The sequence below is a fragment of the Sipha flava genome, unplaced genomic scaffold (genome assembly GCF_003268045.1).
Source record: "Sipha flava isolate LNK unplaced genomic scaffold, YSA_version1 68_pilon_pilon, whole genome shotgun sequence".
NCBI classification, from domain to species: domain Eukaryota; kingdom Metazoa; phylum Arthropoda; class Insecta; order Hemiptera; family Aphididae; genus Sipha; species Sipha flava.
Window position 1 is genome coordinate 293,078 of NW_020273608.1, and position 25,567 is coordinate 318,644.

The window sequence follows — 25,567 nt, forward strand, 5'->3', positions numbered from 1 at the left end:
AGTAAATGTACGAGTAATATGTTGTTCTATGTACTATTTAAATTGAATTATGTAGGTAATGTTTCCTATTCGCATGAATGTATTAATTTTGCCTATACGATACGCCATTGTACACATTTTAATATAGTTTTATATAGTTTTATACATTATATTTATTTATTTATTTTCTTAAAATTACAGTAAGTACAATAAATTAATATATATTTAATTACAGTATATATTAATAAATATTATTAATGTTTCTGAATTAAAATGAAATAGGAAACATCAAAAGCCCGTCAGATGGACGTTCAGACATTTGAACGGCATTAATAATGATATCAAACCGTTATGTTCGAAAGAACTGGTACAAGACTTCGAATGTTGATGTGGTTTCCGCTTATTACCGTACCGCGCGCTTGAGTACATAACTGGTGCAAACGGTACAACGCTGAGGTCTGTTGGAATTTCAAATGACTTTACATCGTAATAAACAGTTTATTTTATATAATATTCATCTTACAATAATAGAAACATAGTACACGTAATTAACGGAATAATAGTGAAATATTAAATAGATTTAAATATAATACCATCTCGATATAACATGGTAAAAATATGCAAGTTTAATGATAATAAATATATTTGTATATGATAAGTCTTACGTATATGGTATCATAGACATTTTATAAACATACAAGTACACGTGAAAATAATTGAATATATTATAAATATAGAGAAAATATAGAGGCTGTATGTGTGTTGAGTGTGACGGTCGAAAGTGACACGAGGTCGAGTACAATACATCATGTAGTAAGATACATGCAATAACGTAACAGACACCGTGTATTTACAAATAGGTAAGTATCTCAACGTGTTATGTTCATATAGCCTTAGATGATTTTATTTCTAAGAAAAATAATGTATTCGATTCAGCAGCTAAACGTGAACAACGAAAGTTCTATTACAAAAATTATACAGAATAAGGCTGGGATTTTCAATTTTTGATGGGAAACTGCGTCCGAAACGGGGAATCGGGAAGTGTCCGTTTAAGACAAGTGTCCGGCATACCCGGTAGGTACATCACGAGATTATTACTACGATCTATAATTGCACTGACAGCGTACAGAATAAGTTTTCCGGTCAAAATAAATTTCCGGTGGTATTAGGGGTCCGTTTTAAACATGTTGCGTTGAAATGATTTATGTTAAAATTCGACCAACCGATCAGGGGCCGGTTGTTGTGCTTTGGACGAGAAATGATTTTCGGAATTCTCTTATCGTTTCCGAAGCAATTCCGATGAAACACGCTACGCAAGTCCGACTCGCACGTCCAGTGGGAATATCCGACAATTGCGTGTAAATATTTTATGGGCGAAAGCGGTTAGCCAAATATACGTACACTCGAAAAATACAAAGTATTTTTTTGTTCGTTCGCTGTAGGGTTATGTTAGGTTATTATTTTCAACGCCATTGTGATTCGCCATTGACGATATACTATCGAATCGCCGCACACGTGAAAATAACAGTCGTGTGCACACTGCGCACTGAAATTTAGCAAGACCATTGCTTCGAGCTATTTGTTTGGCCTCCGTGAGCGGGTCGGGGACGTGAGATGCAGATATCGTGCACACGATAATGCTACGATTTTTCCCACCTAAATCTCAAAATGTTTGGAACAGACGTCCCGGCGTGCAAGTGAATTATATGGTACTTTATGAAACGTAGTATGTTTCACGAGAGCCTCGTGCTAACGCATTTATCATAAAGTTCATCGTTTTCGTACTGCACTGTGCGTCGATATTAGTAACTATATGTTAAACAACTCACGTTAGTCAAGTAAAATAATATTTGATAATAAAAATAATTCGAATTACGGGAAAGTATTTGTTTTCGATAAAATATGATGTGCGCGAAATAAATAATTATGATTTGTACACGATTTGTGAAACGTTTCGAAGTGTATAGAACAGTTCAAAGCGGTCTCTAATTTTAACCGTGCATTGCACGTAACGATATAATAATATTCTTTTAAATGGCATACGCCATACGCGACATCATCGATTTGTATAAAAAATATTATTAAGTTGAAAGACTAACCTATGTGAAAATATAACACGAGTTATTAAAACTTTGTGCATTAGTATTAAAATTATTTAGTTTTTAAATTTAAATGATTTGATCGGAACAGATTATAATAATTCCGTTTTATATATACTAATAATAATCATTATCAATAATTATACGGACGAAAAGAATAATTTGATTGTTTTTCGGTTTAAGCCATCACAGCCCAATAGTTTCATGTTTTTTTTTATATGATTCAACCAACAATTGTCGGTAGGAAGTGTGGTGACAAATTGGCATCGTTGTTAAATTTTCGGGTGCTCATTCTTGGAAGAACTATACAGTAACGCTGTTAAATATAGTAAAACTGACGAATAAATGATTCGGTTGACTACTGCGTTACACTAAGTTCGGATCATATTATTATTTTAACTTATATTAATTTAGCGATTTTCAAATACAAATCGTTTTGACGGTAATCTAATATTAATATAAATAATCAAACCGTGAGTAAAATCCAAAATTATTTAAACGAGTATTTGGAAACTTAGTTCATTTTGAGGTTTAAAAAAATAAATGAACATTGAGAATATTAGATTTTGGTTGGCATAATTTTCTAAACAATTTTCGCACTACTTCTAAAAAACATTAAATTTGTATAAGATTTTTTTCACAATATCATCAAAACACGAGAACACATATCAAGTACATAATAATAATAGTAATATAACAAACGATATATGATAATTATATTGTTGACGGTCGTCCGCGATGATCCTGGAATGCGGACACAAAAAAGTATATTATTTACATAGTGCGCACGGTATATCGTATGATATATTTGAGAAAAAACAAAGAGGGGATAGGGGAAACGTCAAATTATACAATTGTTATATTTCAAAAACGGAATAATGTACATAGTGCATATGCGGCAGAAAGTTTACGAAAACCTGCAGGGTGCGCACGTGGTCGCATACGCCGACGGGGTTAGGACCGTGTGCAAGCAGTAGAGTCGTGATAGCTCAGCAGTGTTCGACGATACCAGTCGCTTCGGACTGGTTTTTTTTTGAAAAAGGTCACAGGACCAAGCGACGTCCTCTCCATGCTTTACTGCTTTTCAAATCCGCTAGCAGCCAGTAGCGAATTAGAAAACGTATGTGTACAGAGCGATTAGATTAGAATTTAATAATTATCTGAACGCGGTAAAAGCCGAGGAGAGAAGGATTGGTCGCGTGTACGCCACGGGTGTCGCTGTAACAACGGTATGCGGGCGGGGGAAAAAATTCGACGACGTCCAGGCGTATCCCGAAGTGCTGCGGATCATGAGCAGAAGAGGCGCGCAGGGTGCCGATCCCCTCACTACAGTTCTATCTATGTACACGATCCGAGCTTCGAATGTAGTCTAACGTAAAGCACACGAATTACTCTTCGCGCGTCCCGTTCCCTTCGAAATCGACTTGTCGAGACCCTGCACGACACGTTGTACATCGGCACCGACGATCACGGCCCGCGGGCCGGACAGGGACGACGACCGGAAACGAACGGAGAGCTTCGGCCGAACGCGTGCGAGCTACACATTTTGTTCACGTTCTTCGCTTGGACGTTACGTCGAACGGCGCACCGCGCGGGAGGGGCGAAGGAGGATGAGAAGAACGGTGACCGTGGAACGCGCCCTGTCGTCCCGCCGCCGCCATCGCCGCCGTCGTGTGGCCGCGGCCGGTCATCACCTCGGGCACGGATCGGCCGCCGCCGCCGGGACGAAGCTTCGCGGCTGAAGGTTCATGGACACGGACCTGGGCGGACTGTGTCGCGCCGGCGGCTTTTCGGCTATGGGCGACACGGACTTGCAGTACCTGAGCGTCGTGCCCGGGCACGCGGCCTCTGCGGCCGAGCGCGTGTCCATCGCGGCGACCGTCGTTTTCCGGTACTTCCGTCGTTCCGCGAACGTGGCCGGCTTGACGCTGCCGCCCGACGCCGTCTTCGGGTCGCGTTGCTGCGCGGTCTCTTCGACGACTACGGCGTTCCGCGGTTGCTGCAGCGAGTTGCCGAAAGCGGACGCGGACAGCAGACGGCTGCCGCCCATCGTCACGGCCCTAGCTACCATTCCGCCGCGAGCCTGCGGTTGCTGCTGCTGCTGCTGTTGTTGTTGTTGCTGTTGTTGTTGTTGGTGCCGGTTGGACACGCGGAAGCTGCTGAAGTTCACCAACCGGCCCGGGTGCGTGCGGTGGTACTGCGACTTGGTGCGCGTCAGGTTGTTGTTACCTGCAACATCTACAACACGTGCGCACGCGCGTCAGTCGCGTTCACGTATAACAAGCACATGATTACTCAATATAGCATCACATCATCATCGTTATAGGCATGACCTTGTTTTGCAAATGTCGTGCACAAGCTAAATGTCGTATTAACGGCCACCGAAAATGGATAAGGAACACGGTTCGTGATTCGAACTCCGAGAAAAAACGCTATCGCCCGAGTCGAGCGTTTAAAACGTGAAAATAATAGTAGACATTTTTTTTCTTATGTTTTTACGAGAAATATAAATGTCTAACAAGAACGAGCGGGAGACGAATATAACGTAACGTATCCACAGTAAATAAATCAGGAATTAGGATCAGAAGAAGTCTGGTATCATAATAATGTCTTTCCGATATTCATTTCCGCTTTAGTGAAAACTCGATTGAACGACTAGGAAATATTGATTTCGTATTTCATCTTCAACACGAAAGCAATGCACGTTGTTTTTACTATCACACCGTATAACAATAATATAACTGAATAACATGCATTAATAAATTATGATTAGTAAAAAATAATAAATAATGATAAATTATGAGTGACGGTTTTTCGTCTTTATATTGTGGCAATATGTGACGTGGTATTATATATAAAATGTCCACAATACCTACTACAACGATAATTATGATAAAAATAGGGAAAAAGAAACAAAGAACTGTTGTTATGTAAAAGGAAACGCGATTGACAATACATTTTTCGTCAAACTTTGCAGATCATGCCTGTGCGTGATAGGCATACAACCCTTAGGCACCATCGTTTAAACCATTTATCACGTCATCACCCAATAGATTTTATTCAGATAACGTACCTATTACATGTGTGGATAGCAGACGGGACCAAAGCGCAAAAGCCCTCGGTCGACAGCGTGTTATATCGTTTCTTATAAATCTTATAAAAATCTATCCCGGTGGAAAAGCATAACAACGATCTCGTCAACAGAAAATATAAAGGCATTTCATGCTGTCAGATAGCTAGAAGGAATAAACCAATTACTGCTAGCAGGTTTTTCAGTGGCCAAGAATTGGTTGTACCACCTTTCCCTTATGCTTTTACGAATTACAATGTTGCACATTTCTAAGGTAATAAGATGTACTTTTTTTTTTTTTTTTTTTATAATATAAGTATTTACGTTATTTTTAGCTTGGGTTCAGTAAGAATTCAAATCCGTAGTCTTGTTAATCGTATATAAGCATTAATCAAAAAAAAGAAAAGGGAAAAAAAAAGCGACCAAAAGGATATAATATAACGTAAAGAATTTAGGACTACACGAAAAGCATTTCAAAATTCTCCTTCCGGTGTACATATTCTGCTCGTGTACTTTTAACGGAACCGTGGTGAACCGATGATCGGGTTAACAGAGTAACAGTGCACGTTGCTTGTTCACACATGCGCACTAACGTTTGTTATGAAAACGGCGACAGAGCAAACCCGGTCGCGGACAGCGGGGAGACCACGTGATGTATATTTATCTACGTGAATATTAGCACGAGCGTTTGGACGCAGTACTCGATTGAAACAGCGAACGCGTACAGATATGTATGTCGATCGGTCGCCGGTTAATCACTCCAAGCTCCAAGTTCGAAGTGTTCGTTTTTTCACGGTTATGTTCCGTCGATCTCGAAGGATATCGACGACGGAACGCAAATAAAAGAAAAAACCTACAAACCATTTGCGCCGCGTCGTGTACCGACCGGACGATCGAGCAATGCGTTGCAACACCAATCAACCGTGTACGCGCGTAATGTAATGTGCAACGCAACTGTTGCGCACAGGTTAGGTGAGATTTAATGCGCGCGAATAACGTTCCGTTACGCTTTGTCGCGCGCGTCGGACGCACTCGCACGTGCAACCCTCCCGCCCTGAACCACCCGTACGAGTGCACACGTGTGTTCGGTACACTAATCGAATCCCCAGCAATTATCTCGGACACCCTCCTTAAGAACCACCCTTAACCACGATCGAAAACTTTCTACCGGACCGGCATGCCAACGCTTACACGGCACAACATCGTGCCTGTATAATTATTTCACGCCCGTTCGAGTGCACTGATCGTTTGGTCGTTTGCGATGTCGCTCCCGTAACGTAGCACGCACGGACGCGTGCCGGATTCCCGACGACGTTCGAAGGCTTAATTCGATTGATTCGAGCCAGTCATGTTATTAAGTCAACGCAATATCGTCGGGTTACGTGAGCTAACAGTTAAAAGCGATTTATCTACGAGGTGAAAAATATCAATTTCGATCAGTTATAAAACAGGATTTTTTTTTTTTTTTAATAAGCTCTTTTAATCATCCGGATAGCATTAAAAAATGCCCGGCCGTTTTCAAGTTTTACGTTTTAACCAAATATATTTTCAAACCCATGTCGTAACGATACGCTTCATTTCAGTACGGTTAACTATTTATAAATGCTTATCCGGTAAATGTGAACGTTTTCCATACGTTTTCGACGTGGCTGCGATTATTTTTCAAATTAATTTGTAAAAGCTAAATCGTATCAATGTTTTTTTTTTTTTTTTTTTTAATTAAAGTATCGATTCAACTAGTTATAATGGACTAATTAAGTTTAAAATTTATTCAGAGATTAGCTATTCAACTTTTTGACCATTTTACTAGTATAGTTACGGGAACGTAAGGCTTTTATGGGCGCTAAGACTTTTGAAGTTTTCAACATAGTTTTAAAATACGCGTACGATTTAAATTTTATAGGACTTCATGTGATTTTGATAACAATTAAATGTACAATAAACACTGGGGTCGGTTTCGCTTGAACTCTTTACGGATTATGTAAAATCTATATAACCTAGGGGCGATGAGCCATATATATGGTACAGTATATTGCACGGTATTAAAGTCATGCGGGCGCATCGTAAACTTTTTTCTGAAATAATAGTAAAGCTATCGATCAATGATTATTATCTATTGATCACAACGGTTATCCAGAAAGTTCGTCGAGTTTATAATATCTGTGGAATGCGAGAGCCTCGCGATTACATGAAAGCCTTTTGCATACAACGCGAAGAAAAGAACATACGAGGACGTGATGATATTCTGCGTATAAGAAAATAGTTCCAAGATAACATCTTATATGTTTTGCAAACTTAATTATTTAACAAAGACTATTTTAACTTCTCGAAGAGAAATATTATATTACAAGAAGGACGAGGCGTAACATCGGCAGTATTATTCGATTAAAATTTGATAATAGGTAAATTAGACATCTCGGTTTTTATTTCACGTGGTGGAATGTTGTGACAGTGTATCAGTAGGATGGACCGAGACACCATACAGGATGTTACACAGGAATCGTCTGACGTATTTCACGACCTCCATTCCTCCGTTGTACAGTGGTTGGGAGCGTTTTAGAATAAACGGAAAAACGTTATCCCCTGTGTGTACTCCACGGTAACGTTAGGATTACAGTAGATTGAAATTGGCATTCCAGTAATATAAATTTCAATAATATCATTGAATCGAGAAAAAATAATACGCGTCTAATCGCGAAGTATATTAAAATATATTGACGACTTGTGATCGTTTTGGTCGACAGTGATCAGCGAGTTGAAGTGTAAATTTATGTTGGATGTAATTAAATGCTGCTTGTCACGTGGACAATTAGAATGGCTATAAGGGCAAATATAAGTACAGGTACATTTATATATATATGTATAATGAAATTAACCGAAATGATATTACGTACGGAGAACAACCAACTGAAATACCGTAATCGCGAGTATACACCGTTATAATATATTTATAATACGCGTGTACACGAAACACTCAGCCCGAACGCTGCAATATACGAGTATAATATAACTTACGAGTGTGGGACGAAATATTCTCATAATTTTTTTTTTTTTTACATAAAACAGAACAGTTTGCGTGTATTTCAACATACATGCAAATGTGTTGGTACATATTTTCATCGATTTTTGCATACTCTTCTGTATTTGCGCACATTACTTACCAGCGGTGCATTTTTAAACATAATTTTCAGCCAGCAGTCAATATTTTACTGGAACCCTCTAATTGTTTGTCCACCCGCGAATCGTGTATTCGAATTGTTCAGCAAAAAATATTTGTTAGTTTAATAATTATAATAATTTAAATAATCAGCAATCACACTAATCGACCAATACTTTCCTATTCCTCCAGTGATAGCACCCAATATATTCAATACCCTATCATCCCCCGATAAATGCATCGCTATATACCATAATAAACATTAATTAGTCATTACGTAGTAGCTGCACGTAACTATAATATATAGCGTTACACATTACGTTTTTATACACTGAAATGCATCCTACCCTAATACATATTTGTTTTATTTATTGAGTATAAAGGTATACGTGTACACAATTATGCACAAATAACTTTTTATAAAATTCAGATTAAATATATTTTTACATAATTATAAATCTACAATATTAACAACACCCAATGACCAATGTTGCCGAGGGTCATTGATTAAAGTAACAAAAATAAATTTTAAAAGTTTTAGAAACAAAAACAAAATTACGTTTACAAAAATATATTTCGATGAAAATACATGGGAAATGTTCTTATATTAATCATATATATATTATATATCATGATTTTTTTTAAACTTTCAAAATGTAGCACAGTAAAAAAATATAGCGTAATCAACATAATATATGTAACAAAATATTATATAGTAAACATGAAAAATTAAGAAAGTTTTTACTTATTTTAAAACAAACACGTAGGATTTAATATATCATTTGGGACATTGTGTATGGCAAACAAACAATTGTAATGTTATTAATTTATAAATTTAACTGGTTCACAAGGAAAATTTTCTAATTTATTTTTCTGGTACAAAAGATTTGGTTGACCATGTTTTAAAAAAATCTTATTCATTTGTTCATTTGAAAGGCCAAGTATATCGATTTTATATTTCCCACGGACATCTGCAGATGACATTGTTCATTCCTGTGAACATGCGACTTTTTAATAAAAATAACGGTCGTAGGTGGTCGAGAAAATAGTGTCATCTGGTCAAAAACCGAAGTAATCGATCAAATATAAAAGGAAAGCATCTAGAATTTAGATATAAAAATAGTTCTATATATTATGCTTATACATACAGATACATCAAAACCACAAAGAAAGATAAACCACACACACTATAATCTACACATTGATGTATATGTAAAATAAAAAAAAAAAAAAAACGGTCGTCAGAATTATAACAGTGGCGGTTATTTTTCATAGCCAGAAGGAGGAGGATGAATAAATGCTATCAAAGTGTAATGGTAGAAGACTTGTGTGGATATATTAAAAGATTGTAATAATAATATGAGCAATGTCTCTTTTAATTTTGTTTTTCATAATGAAGACGAAAAGATTCTACGGGTATAAAAAAAAAGAACTATTTTTAAGGTAAATGTAAAATATAATTATAAAAAACTTTTAAAATATAGTTAACTAATAATTATTGATAAAAGAGGGAGGACCTATTATAACTATTTAAGATCTGTGTAATATAACTCATTAATGGACATTGACAATACAGTAAGTACAAAATAAAACAAAAACTACTGTTCAATCCTTCTCCCGTCCCTCAAATAAACGCCACCGAAGGATGATTAATAACAATGACAACAGGCAACCAACAGTCATACGAACAAAATTTTATTTCGAGGGAGCTCAAAAAAAAAATGTAACATAATCTCTCCAGTCAAAATGAGAACCTTTTACAATAATAATTAATATGTAATACAATTATTTTGCATTCGAGTAAAAATAAAAAATAAATAAATTAGGTACATTTAAAATGAAGAGTATTTAATTTACATTTTAACTATAAAAATGTCGGTTTTTGGTCAAACACGGAAAAGTTTTTGGTGTGATGTGATTCTTGACATTATGGATGTCGTCGAGTGGAGGAGTCTGGATACGAGCCAGAAAACAATAAAAAACGATCTACCTATATTTTACAGCAAACACGTGATCAACATTAGCGCGAACATATTTTTTATTATGATCAAGTAAGTGCTTACAATGCGATGTATATATAGTGGGATGTAAAACATGTTCGACCACAATCATTATGATACATCCCGTACACATATATAATGTTTAATAATTTTTATTATTAGCAGTTTTGACGGACTTATCGATCATTAGACCTTATTTATTTATAATATTAGTACGCAGGTATTATTATTATTATTAGGTATAAGGTGTAAAGCTAATATAATCTAATATATCAGCACACTATGATAATATTATACTCTTCGTGGTTTGATCTTATAACAGTTTGTCGGGCATCATAATAAATACGCCTGCATGTTTATCGTTAAACTTGTCTTATGTTTTGAAAATGTCGATTGTTATTTCTATTTCCACAATTAGATAACTCGATTTCCCAAATTCCGATCAATTGTTTTATTAAAACGGTACGGTGAATCGTTCGTTCTATATAAAAAGCACACAAATTCTCGGCTTAAGGAAAAAAAATACACAAAGCCAAAGATATACAAGCAAATGAAACGGTATAGCGGCAGGGCAAGTACAACAGTTGTAACTGTAATTTTGTAAACATAACTACAGTTATTGCACTGTTTTATCTCGAGTCTGGAAAGGCTTGTAAAATATTTTACTTGAAATATAACTTTGTGTTGATGTTGGTACTTTTGTTTTGAGTAGTAATATATCAATTATATTTATTATTATCATAAATTGTAAACTGTTCGGAAATGTTTTAAGTTACATTAAAACACAAATGATCGTATATGTACCTAAATCATTTTAGCTAAGAAGCCGCATGTAATAAGAATTATTATTATTTTGTTGAATTAGTTAGACAAATTTTAACAGGTCTAAAAACTTAAAAACAAACGATAAATATAATTAGACACTTGAATAATTAACTTTCTTGGGACATGACGTGATCGAGTGGAGTAATTTAGAGGTCGGTTCTGGTAAGGCTATTTACATAATGGCCATTTGAGTATTTAGCAATTGAGCTTTAAAAATAATATTGTCAAAATATAGTAAAAATAAATAAATAAATAGTAATATAGAAAAAAATATTTTTTTTACGTTAAGTATCGGTTAAAAGCAAATTAAAGTATTCATTGGTTTGAAATTCAATAGTTTTCGATTCGTTAAACAAACATTATTTCGCCAACATCGTTGATTTTATACTTCGATACAATTATACCGAGTAAAATAAATACTAACAAAAAAAAAAGCCTACAAAAAACAATATAAATAATGCATAACATAGTACAATAACGCATAAAATGAAAATTATAATTGTGATATTTCAAAAAACTTAATGCATTTCATTTATGAGATCGTTAACAAATGTATATAAATAGTATTAAGATAATTATCTTACAATACAAGTACTACAAATGCTTATTAAAATTATTATTTAATATACTAATGATTTCTACAAAACCATATGAGACTTTTAAATTCGATTTTTTGATACTTCAAATTTCAAGCAAATATCTCTTATACGAGTACATATAGTATCATACAGTTTTCGTCGAATTTAGACATAAAATCAAATAGAAGTCGAGAAACAACAGCTACACATAATTATGTTGTCAAAAAGAAAAAAATAAAAATAAAAATAATGAGTGTAAGATCAAATTGTTCGGAATTGGATTGAACGTGACTGCACGAATATCTTTTGTATTTTGTTTCTATCGTGGAATTACTCGATAGTATTATGTGCTTACAGTTATTTCACCAGAAGTAAAACTATACAGATTATAAGAAAATAATGTCAATGTATAATATTTATCATTTTATAAGTACTATTAATGATATGTTTTTTTGAGGAATTATTTATGGTTTAATTGTAACCGTGGTATTTTAAATTTATAGCAAACTCAAACTTTATACCTGTGACCCCAGTGATGAAAAAGGAAAATTAATTTCATGTAGTTAAAAAATAAGCATTTACCAGTTTAGTTCACTTGTCTGCGTTTAGAGTTACTTATTATTTTATTACTTAAGAATTAAACTCTGCTATGATGCATTTCTTAAAACCGACCGTATTCATTTCTACTAAAATTATAAAATATTCAAAAACATCGTATAAACATTTTTTTTTTTTTTTTTCGGAAATTGTAGGAAAACTATTTTCATTTGTCGGAATTTACATAGGGATAAATAAGTTATGAAACAATGGCGGATTTATGTTATAAAAATTTTTATTTGATTAATAATTAATGGTTGTGAATTTTTTAAAGTGCCATTTTCATCAGTCTTTCCTTAATTGAATTTATCATAATTTCATTACTCATATATATAGTATAAATTAATATGTATATATTAAATGTACATAATTTTAAAAAAATATAAAACCATATTTAAATGTTATTAATACCTAAAATAATATAAGTTTACAATAAAACCTCGTTAGGACGCTTCCGCTTAGTACGCAATTCCATTAAATACGTGGATTTTTTTCGGTCTCTAGTACTTGAGGCATTTTTATATTGAAAAAACACGCTTAATACGTAATGCCGTAATATCCGCTCTATTTTCTGGATACTTGTACCTATTATACATAGAAAAAAAACCCACTTAATTAAAATTTACAATTTGTATTCAATACAATCAATATTTTCATTGAGACCGGCGCTTACTGCAACTGATGACTCCGAAAATATACTTTTTTACTTAGGTAGGATGGAAACGTTCTTTATAAATAATTATTGAACAAACTCATTGAAACATCAAACTACAATCATTTTTTTTTTTTTTTTAAATTAATACATAAAAAGTATACCTAATATAAAACCATTACCACTTTTTTTTCAAAAAATTATACATAGTATGAATTAACCTAACCTAATATAATATGTATATGTAACGTATAATATAATAAAACAACCTTATAAGATGCAAATGTGTATGCATCATTCTATATTTATATATTCATTTTTATGTTCTTTTTATGTAATAAGTAAAATATAATACCATGAACTTTTTTTTAACTTTATTCTGTATAGTATCCCGTTTAAAAGTTTCAAGTGTATCACGCGGGATTCCGTATAACACGCTGAAAGAACGTATTATGCAGGATACCGTATGTTACACCACTCCGTATAATATTCGTTTTACGCCTTCCCTTCGAGAACGTCTTAACGAGGTTTCACTGTATTTACATCGAATTAATATTTAACTTTTTCTGATGTTTTTAAGAATAGTTTATTTACGCTATAGGTGTGAATTAGGTACGGTGAACAATTAAATACTTCAATATTTGTTTGGCAAAGAAGTAGTATTTGTGTTTTATTTTGTTAATTTCGAGTCACATGAAGATATTAAGAGTTATTGTTCTCCATATAGATCATATATGCATACAAGTATTATCAGTGATAATTTATCACTATAAACATATGTGTATTTGAGTCAAAAAAAAAAAAAAATGTATAATTTCAACGCAAATTGAAATTTTTGAATTCTGATAAAATCAAAAATGTAAATATATATAGATATCGGTCGACTAAATGGTATATTCCGTGTGGGGTGTTCATTAGTTATACGTATCACATATGCGTGTGCGTGCACATTTGTGCATTACAGGATCACTCCTTAATGACGCGCCTATAATCGTTTTACTATACAAAACAATATTTTATTTTATTTTATTATATACGGGCGTGGCCCAAAGTGCAATAAATGAAAGTTAAATCTTCATACAAACAGCAAATCAGAGGAAGTAGGACGGAACTAGGTGTTTAAATTAAAGTGAAAACGATGAGTGGACATAAGAAAGGCGCATTCTGTAGTGAATCGGATTGTTCGAACTATAGTTGGTGGCGTACATTGGGATAGCAAAAGTGTTGGTAGAGCGGGCACGATATGAAAGGACGCAAAAGTTGATCAGGGAAAGGAGCGTAGAAACGTCGGTAGAGCCGTCAATGAGATTTTTGAAAATATCAAGTTACTGATAACTCTTCTGTCGGCTAGCGTTGAAAGACTGAGCTCGTGGAGAACTGGTGAGTAGTCATGAATTGGGTGACAAATATTCAACGCGTTACTAACATAAGATAAAAAGTGCCTTTGGACATGGCTGTGTGAGGATCCTAGAAAACTGAACCATATTCAAGCAGGGGACGTATTAATGAGCAATAGAGAACTTTCAGAGGAAAGGTAAGTTTAAAGTCTGACGATATTCGTTTTACGAACCCTAATGTCTTATATGCCTTTACAACTTATTAACAGTATATTATGATGAAATTTAAAGTCGTAGGAAAATAGAACCCCCAGGTCTTTATTTTGATTGATCGATGTTAGATTGATATTGTTAAATATTTGGAGGGCATTGATGTTAGAGAAAATGAGATCAAGAAGTTTCTCTAAGTGATTGTGCACATGATTTAATTGAAAAAGATTAAAGTAAGCAAATGATTCCGGTAGACAATGGCTCAATGAATAGAAATAAGTTAGGCTGAACTCATCATTATCCCAGGAAATGTTTGGAAGATTGAAATCACCACAGAGAATTAAAGTGCAGCCGCTGTTGGTCGAGATGACTGATTGAACTGATTCTATAAAGGACTTATAAACAATGACATGGAAATTGATGGGAATATAGACGGAGCCTATAATATAATTTTTATTGTTAATTGAGATTTTTACGAATACATGCTCAACGCTTTTGACATACTATAAGTAGTTAATATAGATGAAGGAATATCATTGTGAATGAAAATAAGCACGTCACCACCTCTACTGAGATTGCTGGTAGAAATGTTTCTGTCACATCTAAAAATAATATAATTGGATATACCTAGTTTTGAGTCACTAAATACTGAAATTTCCGACAAAAAAATAAATGCATAATTAAATATAGCAACATTATAATTAAAAATACTAAGTTTAGATCTCAGACCTCTACAGTTTTGGTAAAATCCTGATGGTACCTGGGCCCAGGTGGAGGCTCTTATTTTATTGATGGACATTTGATGGCTTTTGGAATCCCCTTTACATATGAAACAATGAGGTTGGTTTCATCATCAGCTTATCTGCCTTCCAAGGAAGTACGAAACTGGTCACATTTTCACTTAGTTTTATCACGAACAATGCTTATATGCTGGGACAACAAGTTAAAATTGTTCGCACGTTGGACATCATGAAGTACTCTAGATGTTTCTTAAATGGAGTTGAAAATTACTTTGGTAAGGCAGGTGCCGGAAGCCATCCAACCCACCCTATGTAATTTAGAATAAACTGGTAAGGAAACATTTAGTGTTAAAAAAAGCTCAAACACAATGGATTGATTTTCAGAAATACTATCAGCCAGGTTGGTAGAGTCACACACAGGTAGACCACGAATAAGAAACTTCTTTGAACAGAGATCATGGTCGGAAGTTTCAGTAATTATCTGAGAATGCCATATTAGGTGTTAGGGGCAGTGACAACCGCGATTAGGTTGACTGTTTTCCAATTTAGATAAGGAAGCAGCACCACAGAACGCACGTTGTTAGTGTACGGTTAGTTACAGTTTTGTACTGCAATATAAATAACCTGGACCAGCGTTTCCCGAATTCTTTACTAGGCTGGCCCGGTAATAAATATTTTTGACTTCATAACCCACTAAAATATTTTAAATTTATCATCGTGTAAAAAAAGGCAAAATAAAACACATTTGAATATCCACAACCAACGACGCTTGTCGCATGCATTTGTAACTATTATACTGATTTATAGATACGGTGAATGCCATACTATATGGGCTTTTTATGGAGTCTAGTTGATAATCTCAATAATTATTATTTATGTTGTAAGTAATAGTTATTCGTATTAATGAATTTATTTTTTTTAAAAGGTTCAAATCATCCAACGAAATGATAAATAACAAATTTAATATGATAATTTTATTAAATTCTGCGACCCGGTATTATATTTTCGTGGCTCGGTAGTGGGTCGCGACCCACTATTTGGAAAACACTGGTCTGGAGAAGGTGAATTGTACGTAATGTAAGCAAGTGTCACAGTGTTTTCTATAATGGGCAAAAAGCGTCAAGTTACCCGTTGGACCGGAACAAATATATATAATTTACGATTGTAAGTCAACTCACGCACACGTGTATGAGTAGGTAAGCGGGTAGGTAGATAGGTATAAGTAGTATCTGTGGTATCTGGTACGTAGGTAAAAAAATAATGATTCCGAAGACGAGCCTTTAGCACATTTTATTGTATACGTACACCGTCGTTGCGGAAACATCTGTAATCCCGAACAAGCGTAATGTTTCAGCGTATTAATGCAAATGTTACGTCATTAGTCAATGGAGCAAGATTAATGTGATTCAATTTGGATGCAAAACCGAAATTACAATACATTATTACAATCAATACAATACGACTAATAATTATCCTGCGCCCGCACGCGAGTCCTAAGCTCAATAAGCTCCTACGTTTATTACAGTATAATGCATTAGGTTACGCATGATAATTAATATTTTTTCTATTGATATCCTCTCTAGCGGTACCGATCGATGCTTTCTTCATACCGTATAGCCACTACTGTTTCTGATCACACTTATTATACTTGCTGTTTTATATAATTGTTATCGCTCATATAATATACTCTGTTGCTAACAGTAGAGAGCGCTAACGACCGCAACGACTAATGTAATACATGTTAAAAAAAAATAAAAAACAAAAAAAAACCTATTAAAAAAGGTATAACTACAACCCTTCTTACCACGGTAATAGCTATTAGTGTTGTTAGTAGAAGCGCACTCACGATGGAAATGTCTTTTTTTTACTGTGTTTTGTCGGCGTCTGGCCTGCACCATCCCGTAGACGACGGTCGCCAAACTGCTGATCTGACTCGACTGCCGGCTCAGGTTGTTCGTTACAGCGCCCTTCTTGCCCACCACGAAGTATGTTTTCATCTCTCCTTTGCCTTTGACCGCGATTGAGCCCCGGAATTCCATTTCGTAACCCCTGTCCATCAAGATCTGCGCAAGTGTTTACATAACGGGTTAGAGTAAAAACTTATTACGAGACCACGACAACGGAAATAATAATAATAAAAATACGGTGTCCGAGTAATACTTCGATTGGCATTAAGAAATAAAATAAAAAAACTAAAATTTAATTATTTAAAAAAAATCATAAGAAAAAGGAAGTAAATCATAAACCATTGTACGATCGAAATAACTCAAGATATTATTACTTTAAGCACCTTTGCTCGGTATGTCTATTAGGGTGGTCCTTATTTTTTGAATCGAAAAATTTGATGAGGAGTACCCCAAATTTTGTTCTATGTATTAAAACAATAACTATGACAAAGTTTGAGCGTGACAAGTTTACCCCTTCCCGTGCCTCAAAGGGGTTGAATTTTTTATTAATTGGGGATGAATTACCATTTTTTGCATTTACTCTCTTAAATATTGATGTTACGCAAAAAACTTTAAGTACTATAATTGTAGCTATATGTATTTACTAAATAAAAGTTTCTCATAAATATGTTGTGAGGTTGATGGTTATCCGTTAATTTAAAAAAAAAAACTGGTCAAAGTTAATGTCTTAGGAAATTTCATAAGTTTTTAGTTTTTGACCTCTAATTTCTGCAATATTGATGTTACGCAAAAATCTCTAAGTACTATTGTTGTAGCTATATATATTTACTAAATAAAATTTTCTCATAAATATGTTGTAAGGTTGATGGTTTACCGTCAGTTAACAAGAAACCGGAATGTTTAACGATTCGCCCTAATTTTATTATTTTTTGTTAATAAATAATTTTAATTTTATTTTACAATAAATCGATATTTTTGATGACGATAATCAGTACATTGATATTTGTCCTCCGATAACATAATATTTAGACTATTAGTTGTGTATTTTTAGACTATGAAACCACAAACACATTATATCTTTGACTTATCGCATTTTTATCTACGAGCCATAGCCAAATAGTATTTCATAATAAATTGAAAAAGTGATTAATAGAACATAATATTAAATAATATTAAATTGCCATTATCCGTCAAACTGTCGGTTTGTTTAGACGTCCAGTGTTCACAATTGTGTCATAAGTTAGTGCGACTTTTCTACACAAAGTGTTATACGTTTCTTTTTTTTCTTTTTTACGTTTGATTTAAAAATGCCTCGTCAGTATATTTTCCTTTTAGGTAATATGGTTAATCAAATTACTGGAAATAAATTACCATCCAATGGAGACTGCCTTCGGGTATTATTTCATAACATGCGTGTTGTAAATTTAAATTTAAATGATAGTTCGGGCCTTGTTGCTGATGAATGCTTATTGTTTTGGAAAAAGGCAAGAATACCTACTCAACATCATTGTGATGTAGTTCGAAAAATAAAAAATGTATATGAAAGTTGGCGAAGCTTAGATAAAAATAAAACAAGAAAGTCTGCAACACAACAGTACAATGAAAAAAAATTTCAAAACTCATTAAATAATTTGTTTGATATTGCCCACAAAGATGCTTTCAATATAATTAAAATTGAAGAAGACAGGCAGTTTCTAACTTTACAAAGACAAGAAGGTCGTGTTGAGTATATGATAGGTGTGGACAAAAAATTATGTGCAGTTGAAGAACGAAGATCTGAGCGAGAGCAAAGGAGAGAATTGTTCAAGCAAACAAACATCGATTATGGAACCGGGTAAATTAATTTTGTCATTAAAAAAAAAAAAAAAATTATCTAATGATTTTTAACAATAATTTACCTAATATACAATATAAAATTGACTATATCTATTATTTTTTTTTTCAGCCCAACTAACAGTGTTGATGTTGTGGAGAGTATATCAAGCGATGATGAACGTGATGTGCTTAACTCTAAAGATTCCGAAATTTGTGAAAGTATTACAATGCCAGTGAAAAATAAACGAGGTAGGAAAGAAATTATGAATAGTCGTTTAGCATCAGCTTTAGACAAATGTAAGGTTAGTGACAGGGATGCAGTTCACTTATTAATAGCATGTGTCGAGGTATTTAATGTAGATGTAAAAGACTATGCGATAAGTCGCTCTTCAATTAAGAGAGCTCGTGAAAGTTTTCGTTACCAAATATCTTCCGAAATTAAAACAGCGTTCGATCAATTAAACTTAAATTCTGTAGTTGTTCACTGGGACTCAAAAATACTTCCTAATTTGATTGGAACAGAAAATGTAGATAGATTACCAATTATTATAACAGCACCAAACGTAGAACAACTTCTTGGAATACCACATTTGTCATCTGGTACCGGAAAGGAAATTTCTTCTGTAGTGTATGACACATAAAAGGATTGGGATATGTTGGAAAAAGTGCAAGCGTTTGTTTTTGATACAACGGCATCCAACAGCGGCAGATTAAATGGATCATGTGTGCTATTAGAACAAATGTTAAACAGGCCAATAATGTTTTTGGATTGTCGGCATCACATATTTGAAATTATTTTGCAATCAATTTTCTCATACTCAAAACTTACAATGATGTCCGGTCCCGATATTCCAATTTTTAAACGTTTTAAAAATAACTGGAATCAAATAGATACAACTAAATTTAGTACTTGGGTAAGTGATATTGAGGTCAAAAAAATATTGCATAAAGTAGTCGATGATGTTATAATATTTTGTAAAGATACCTTAAGCCAAAATCTACCAAGGGATGATTACAAAGAATTTTTGGAATTGGTAATAATTTTTATGGGTGGGGTACCACCTAAAGGTATTCATTTTAAACGTCCAGGAGCTTATCATCTAGCTAGATGGATGTGCAAGGGAATATATTGTTTGAAAATATACATTTTTCAAGAACAATTTAAAATTACGAAAGCAGAAATTTCTTCGTTAAAAACTATTTGTTGTTTTATTGTAAAATGCTATATCGAGTTTTGGTTTAAGTCTCCTAATGCTATTAAAGCCCCTTATAACGATGTACTTTTTTTAAAAAAACTTGAAGACTATAAATCTGATGATAAGCAAGTAGCTGAGATCGCTATGAAAAAATTTATTAATCACTTATGGTATCTTGGAGAAGAAACCGCTTGTTTTTCGTTATTTAATGACAGAATTGATAATCAAATAAAAAAATAAATGGCTAAAAAACTACTAGAAAATGACGAGCTTGAGGACGATGAATTTACCACAGATATACAAAAAAAATATGTATTAAAAATTGGCGATGTATCACAATTTCTAAAACAGGACTTACCACTTGAATTATTGACGCATAAATCGAAAAATATATTCCAAAGGTTCAAATTAAGCATGGATTTCTTGCAACAAAATCCGGAAAATTGGCCAAATATTGATAGTTATAAAAAGGCCAAGAATATTTTACACCATTTGAGCGTCATAAATGATGCAGCCGAACGTGGAGTCAAATTGATGGAAGATTTTAATACCAAATTTACGAAAAATGAAAATCAAAAGCAGTATGTATTGAAGGTAAGTTATATGTTAATAATTTACTAAAATAACTAGTGTCACTTAAGATTTATTTTTTTAGGTAGTACAAGAATACCGTAAAAAATATCCAGGCCATAGTAAAAATATGTTGACCAAAGATGCAATAAAATAGTAAAGTTACTATATTTCTATCCTTTTTTTCTTCTTTTTTTTAATGTAAAATGTTAAAAATTAAATAATAATAGTATAAAAATGTTATTTTTCTATTTTATATAAAAAATGATTATGTTTCAAAAATCGTCAAGAAACCTTATTAATATAGCATAGTACGTTCTATAACAAAATGTATGTACGATTTTTGAATAACTTTAAAATTTAAGAGATAAGAGAAAAAAATAAAAATTATGAAATTTCCTAAGACATTAACTTTGACCAGTTTTTTTTAAATTAACGGATAACCATCAACTTCACAACATATTTATGAGAAACTTTTATTTAGTAAATACATATAGCTACAATAATAGTACTTATAATTTTTTGCGTAACATCAATATTTAAGAAAGTAAATGCAAAAAATGGTAATTCATCCCCAATTAATAAAAATTCAACCCCTTTGAGGCACGGGAAGGGGTAAACATATCACGCCCAAACTTTGTCACAATTATTGTTTTAATACATAGAACAAAATTTGGGGTACTCGTCATCAATTTAAAAAAAAAAAAAAAAATTGACCTCTATAGTTAAGGACCACTCTAATGTCTATTCATTTAACTCATATTGAGTAAAAAGATTTACAAATCAAAATAATGTTGCACAAATAAATAAATTCAAGAATAAGCTAATCATGTAATAAATAATAAGTCAATTCTAATATTCTAATATAATATTATTATAAAATCAATAATAATACTGTCGTAAAGGAATATCGAATAGTTACTTATTGAACTTAGAATTTCAAAGATGATAATTTTTAAGAAAACCAATACTCCAAGAACAGATATAAAAAAAAATATTGATAATTAATTATAACTTTTCAATATTGATAGTATTTTTTTTAGTTTTCTCGAAATATTGTTTTCGTATACTTATTCCCTTTTATCCGGATACCATACAATTCTCCTACTACATAAACAACTCCTGAATTGAATTGCATTATGTTTATTATGTTTATTATATATGTATATTTATTATGTTTTATTTGTACATATTTTATCTTGAATCTCATATCTGTCATTGGATTAGATATGTATTCTGCATGACTTATATTTACTAACAAAAGTTGAAAAAGAAGATTGTGATGGAAAATCAAAACGTTCTCCGGTACCGATTAATCGTGATGTTAATTGTGGTAAAATGATATTTTCAAGGAGAAGGTAAATATTGCATTCAATATTGTATGTAAAGTAATTATTATATTCAGTGTGTTGCGGAATGGCGGCGACTTTGTGCCAAACTCATGATTTAAGTGCCAAATTCATGACCCTTCAACACTTTACGTAGTTGTTACAATAAATTTTAATACACTCGGCATAAATGTATATATATATATATATATACAATTTTGAGAATAAATACACGACGCGGTGTTAGTTAATGGCTAGCCTTTAAGGATCGCGTTTTAGCTTGATTAGTGGTATGTCTATGCTGCGCGTGACGACGACATCATAACCGTTTATTATCGAAAAGAAAAATGGCGTTTACGATTTCCAACGGAATATTTTTACATAAATTCGGGTAATATATACTGCGTGTTTAAAACACTTTTTCTTTACAGCCTGCGCACAGTCTAATCAAGTGTATTATGTAGCTTATTCCAACGACTGTGGTCAACTCTTTACCTACTAGAAGAATGATGTGAAGGTTTAATATACTATTTTCAAAATTGAGACGTTGTATTAAATTTTTATTTAAAAAAAACATTTTATGAATAATGTATGAACGTGCGAAATTCTATTTTTCTTTCTCTCTTTAGGTATAATGTAATGCCATGGTTATGTACATGGTTTATGTTTTTTATTGAACACGTGTGTGACAATTTTTTTTATTTGATACATTTTTAATTTTTAATTTATTTTCACGCCAATAATGGAAAAAATTATAGTAGGCTGACTATCGTGGGTTTTTTGATCACATGCTAATAACCTTTTGTTTCAAATTATTTTTAATAATTTATAAACAAAATTAACTATATAATATATTAAATTATATTATATATTATAATTATTATAATTATATTATATATTTAATATATATAATATTTATTTATAAACTATTTAAAATATCAATTTTCGTTAAAAAATCGTCGTAACATGCAAAATTTCGCAGTGGTTTTTTTTATTGAATTTTAGGATAATTATATGCATATAGGGTTGGTCTATTGTGTTTTCTTATGTTGATTGTACGGAGAAATGGGAAAAAACTTGCCTTAGGTACGTATGTGTAACACAAAATTCATATATGAATCAGATTTCAAACATGAAATTTACTTAAGAATTTAAATACTGTGCAAATTTATATTAATTTGAATTCCAAGTTCTGTTGACATATGCAACAATTTCAGTATGAATTATCGCACGAAAACCGCGTTCGAAATCTCTTATTGAATTTACAGATCGTATGTACTTTCAGGAATAGCTATTATAGACTTGGACTGAATTACTGAAAATCAAAACGTCGTTGTGTACACGGATTCATGGGAACAACTAGAGCCCAAATATTGAGAGTGGTGAAATTGCTGAAAATAAAATTGAATGGTATTTCACTGTAATAACTATAGATTATATAGCTCTGAAAAAAAACAGGAATGTTATAATTGAACTGAGGGGTACTAAAAAATCCTATTGCACCCACTCTAGTTGTGCCAATGTATAGGTTTCATATCGTAAACGAATGAAAATCACGCGCTTCAATAGATACAAAGTGCATCGATTTTCCTGTATGTATTATAATTAGAGCTCGGGACTTATTGAATTTTAATATTTTGTTTTTATTTTTGTTTCAAATTTTATTTCGTTTCGTTACAAAAATTCCTAAGCAAATAACGAGTGTTTTAGTTAAAAAATATGTTACAGAATTTGGGTAAGATGTTTTTTCGGCAGACCAAAATGTATTGTTTTATAATTTTTTGAAACGAAAATGAGCGTGGATAAAAGATTTATTTGTTATTATTATATTATATTATATATATTACTGTCATCCAACATCTTAAAATGGAAAAATATAAGCTAAACGTGTTGAAAATTACTCAAGTACATGTATAATACTTATACAACAATTTATAACGGACGCTATATAAAAGTCTATGTTCAGTCACAATCTATGGAAGGTATTTTGGTTTGCCAATTTACCTTTAAATAAACTATCAATTTCATATTTTAAAGAATTTCTGTCTACGTACACTGGTAAAGATATTCCTTCTGAATCGACGTCGTTACGAAAAGGTTATGATAATGATATTTATGAAAATACAACTAAAAAAATTAGGGATTTTGTTCAAAATAAATGAATTTGGGTATCAATAGATGAAACTACTATGTTACTAGCAGGTATGTAGCAAATGTTGTAATTTACATTTTAAATGAACCTTAGCATAGTATGACTTTTATTTTGTATTCTGAGGAGTTGAAAAAGTGTAATCATTCCAAGATTTGTAAATTATTTGATAAATCAATGAACTTTGGTCTAACGGTATTCAGTATGATAAAGTATTATTGTTTCATAGTGACATCACCCCCTATATGGTTAAAACTGGAGAAGCCATAAGTTTATTTATTCAAAAATTATACTCATTATTTGTTTGGCCCATACATTCCAAAGGATCGCTAAAACTGTACGAGCAGAATATTCAAAAGTTGACAAAATTATCGCAAATGTGAAAAACGTTTTCCGTAAAACACTTTCTCGCATTCAATATTTTAAATCAATAGCCCCATTTCTATCACTTCCACCAGAACCAATTTTGACAAGATAGGGCACGAAAACCTTAAAGGCAGCGAATTACTACTGTGAAAATTTTGAGCAAATAAAACGAATCATTTATTATTTTGATAATAATGATACAGTATCAATAAAAAATTCAAAAAAGTATCGCTCTGATCAAAATATTCGAGCCCAACTTGTTTTTATTAAATCACATTTTGGATTTTTACACGATTTAATTACAAGACTTGAAAAATAAAACATTCCATTGATGGATTTTATTTTTGTTGTCAAAGAAGCAAAAGAAAAATTAATTAAAATTAAAATTGAGTCAGTTTTATCAAAAAATAAAGGCTATCAAACAGTTTTAAAAATATCAGAGATATTAAGTGGAAAAGAAGACACAGACAGATTACCCGAATATTGGAGTTTAAATGATCTCACATGCATGAAAAACTGTCCAATAACATCAGTTGATGCCGAACGTTTGTTTTCTTTATACAAAAATTTACTCACTTCCAATCGACGATCGTTAAAATTCGAAAATATGAAAAAATCTTTAATTGTTTAGTGCAATTTCAAAGGTAAAATATTATACGAAATAAATAGTAAAATTAGGTATTTAAGAAAATGGTTTTTATCTTTTCAGAGCTATTAAGAGAAAACTCCGAAGAAAACTGAAACATTTAACTATATAAACGTATAAATACTAATTTTTATTCACATATTTGAGTGCATATCACTTTTTTTTTCCGTGTACTTGCAATTTTTTTATAATATTTGAATGCATCTTTGCACGTATATTTTCATGATTATCAATGCAATAAGTCCCACCAAGCTCTAGTCATAAGTAATAACGCCTCGATGTCGCTTTCACAAAATTAATATCAAACAGTTCAATACGTCTTTACGAAAACTTTGCATGAATTTCA

General features: G+C 32.5%; 1 protein-coding gene across 6 annotated transcripts in view; it reads right to left on the minus strand.

Annotated features, from left to right (window-relative positions):
* Window positions 1–238: 238 nt before the first annotated feature.
* Window positions 239–25,567, minus strand: part of LOC112691990 (adenylate cyclase type 8) — a 171,990-nt gene continuing 146,661 nt past the window's right edge. Inside the window, exons 23-24 of one of the 6 annotated variants that reach the window (XM_025566483.1) lie at window positions 17,091–17,307; window positions 239–4,316 (exon numbers count right to left, since the gene is read on the minus strand). In XM_025566483.1, the coding sequence (XP_025422268.1) occupies window positions 3,769–4,316; window positions 17,091–17,307 (765 nt within the window). In that variant the 3' untranslated portion in view covers window positions 239–3,768. Of the gene's footprint in view, window positions 4,317–9,095; window positions 9,299–17,048; window positions 17,308–25,567 lie in introns of those variants that run through there. The other 5 variants (XM_025566482.1, XM_025566486.1, XM_025566485.1 and 2 more) reach the window with 5 other exon arrangements.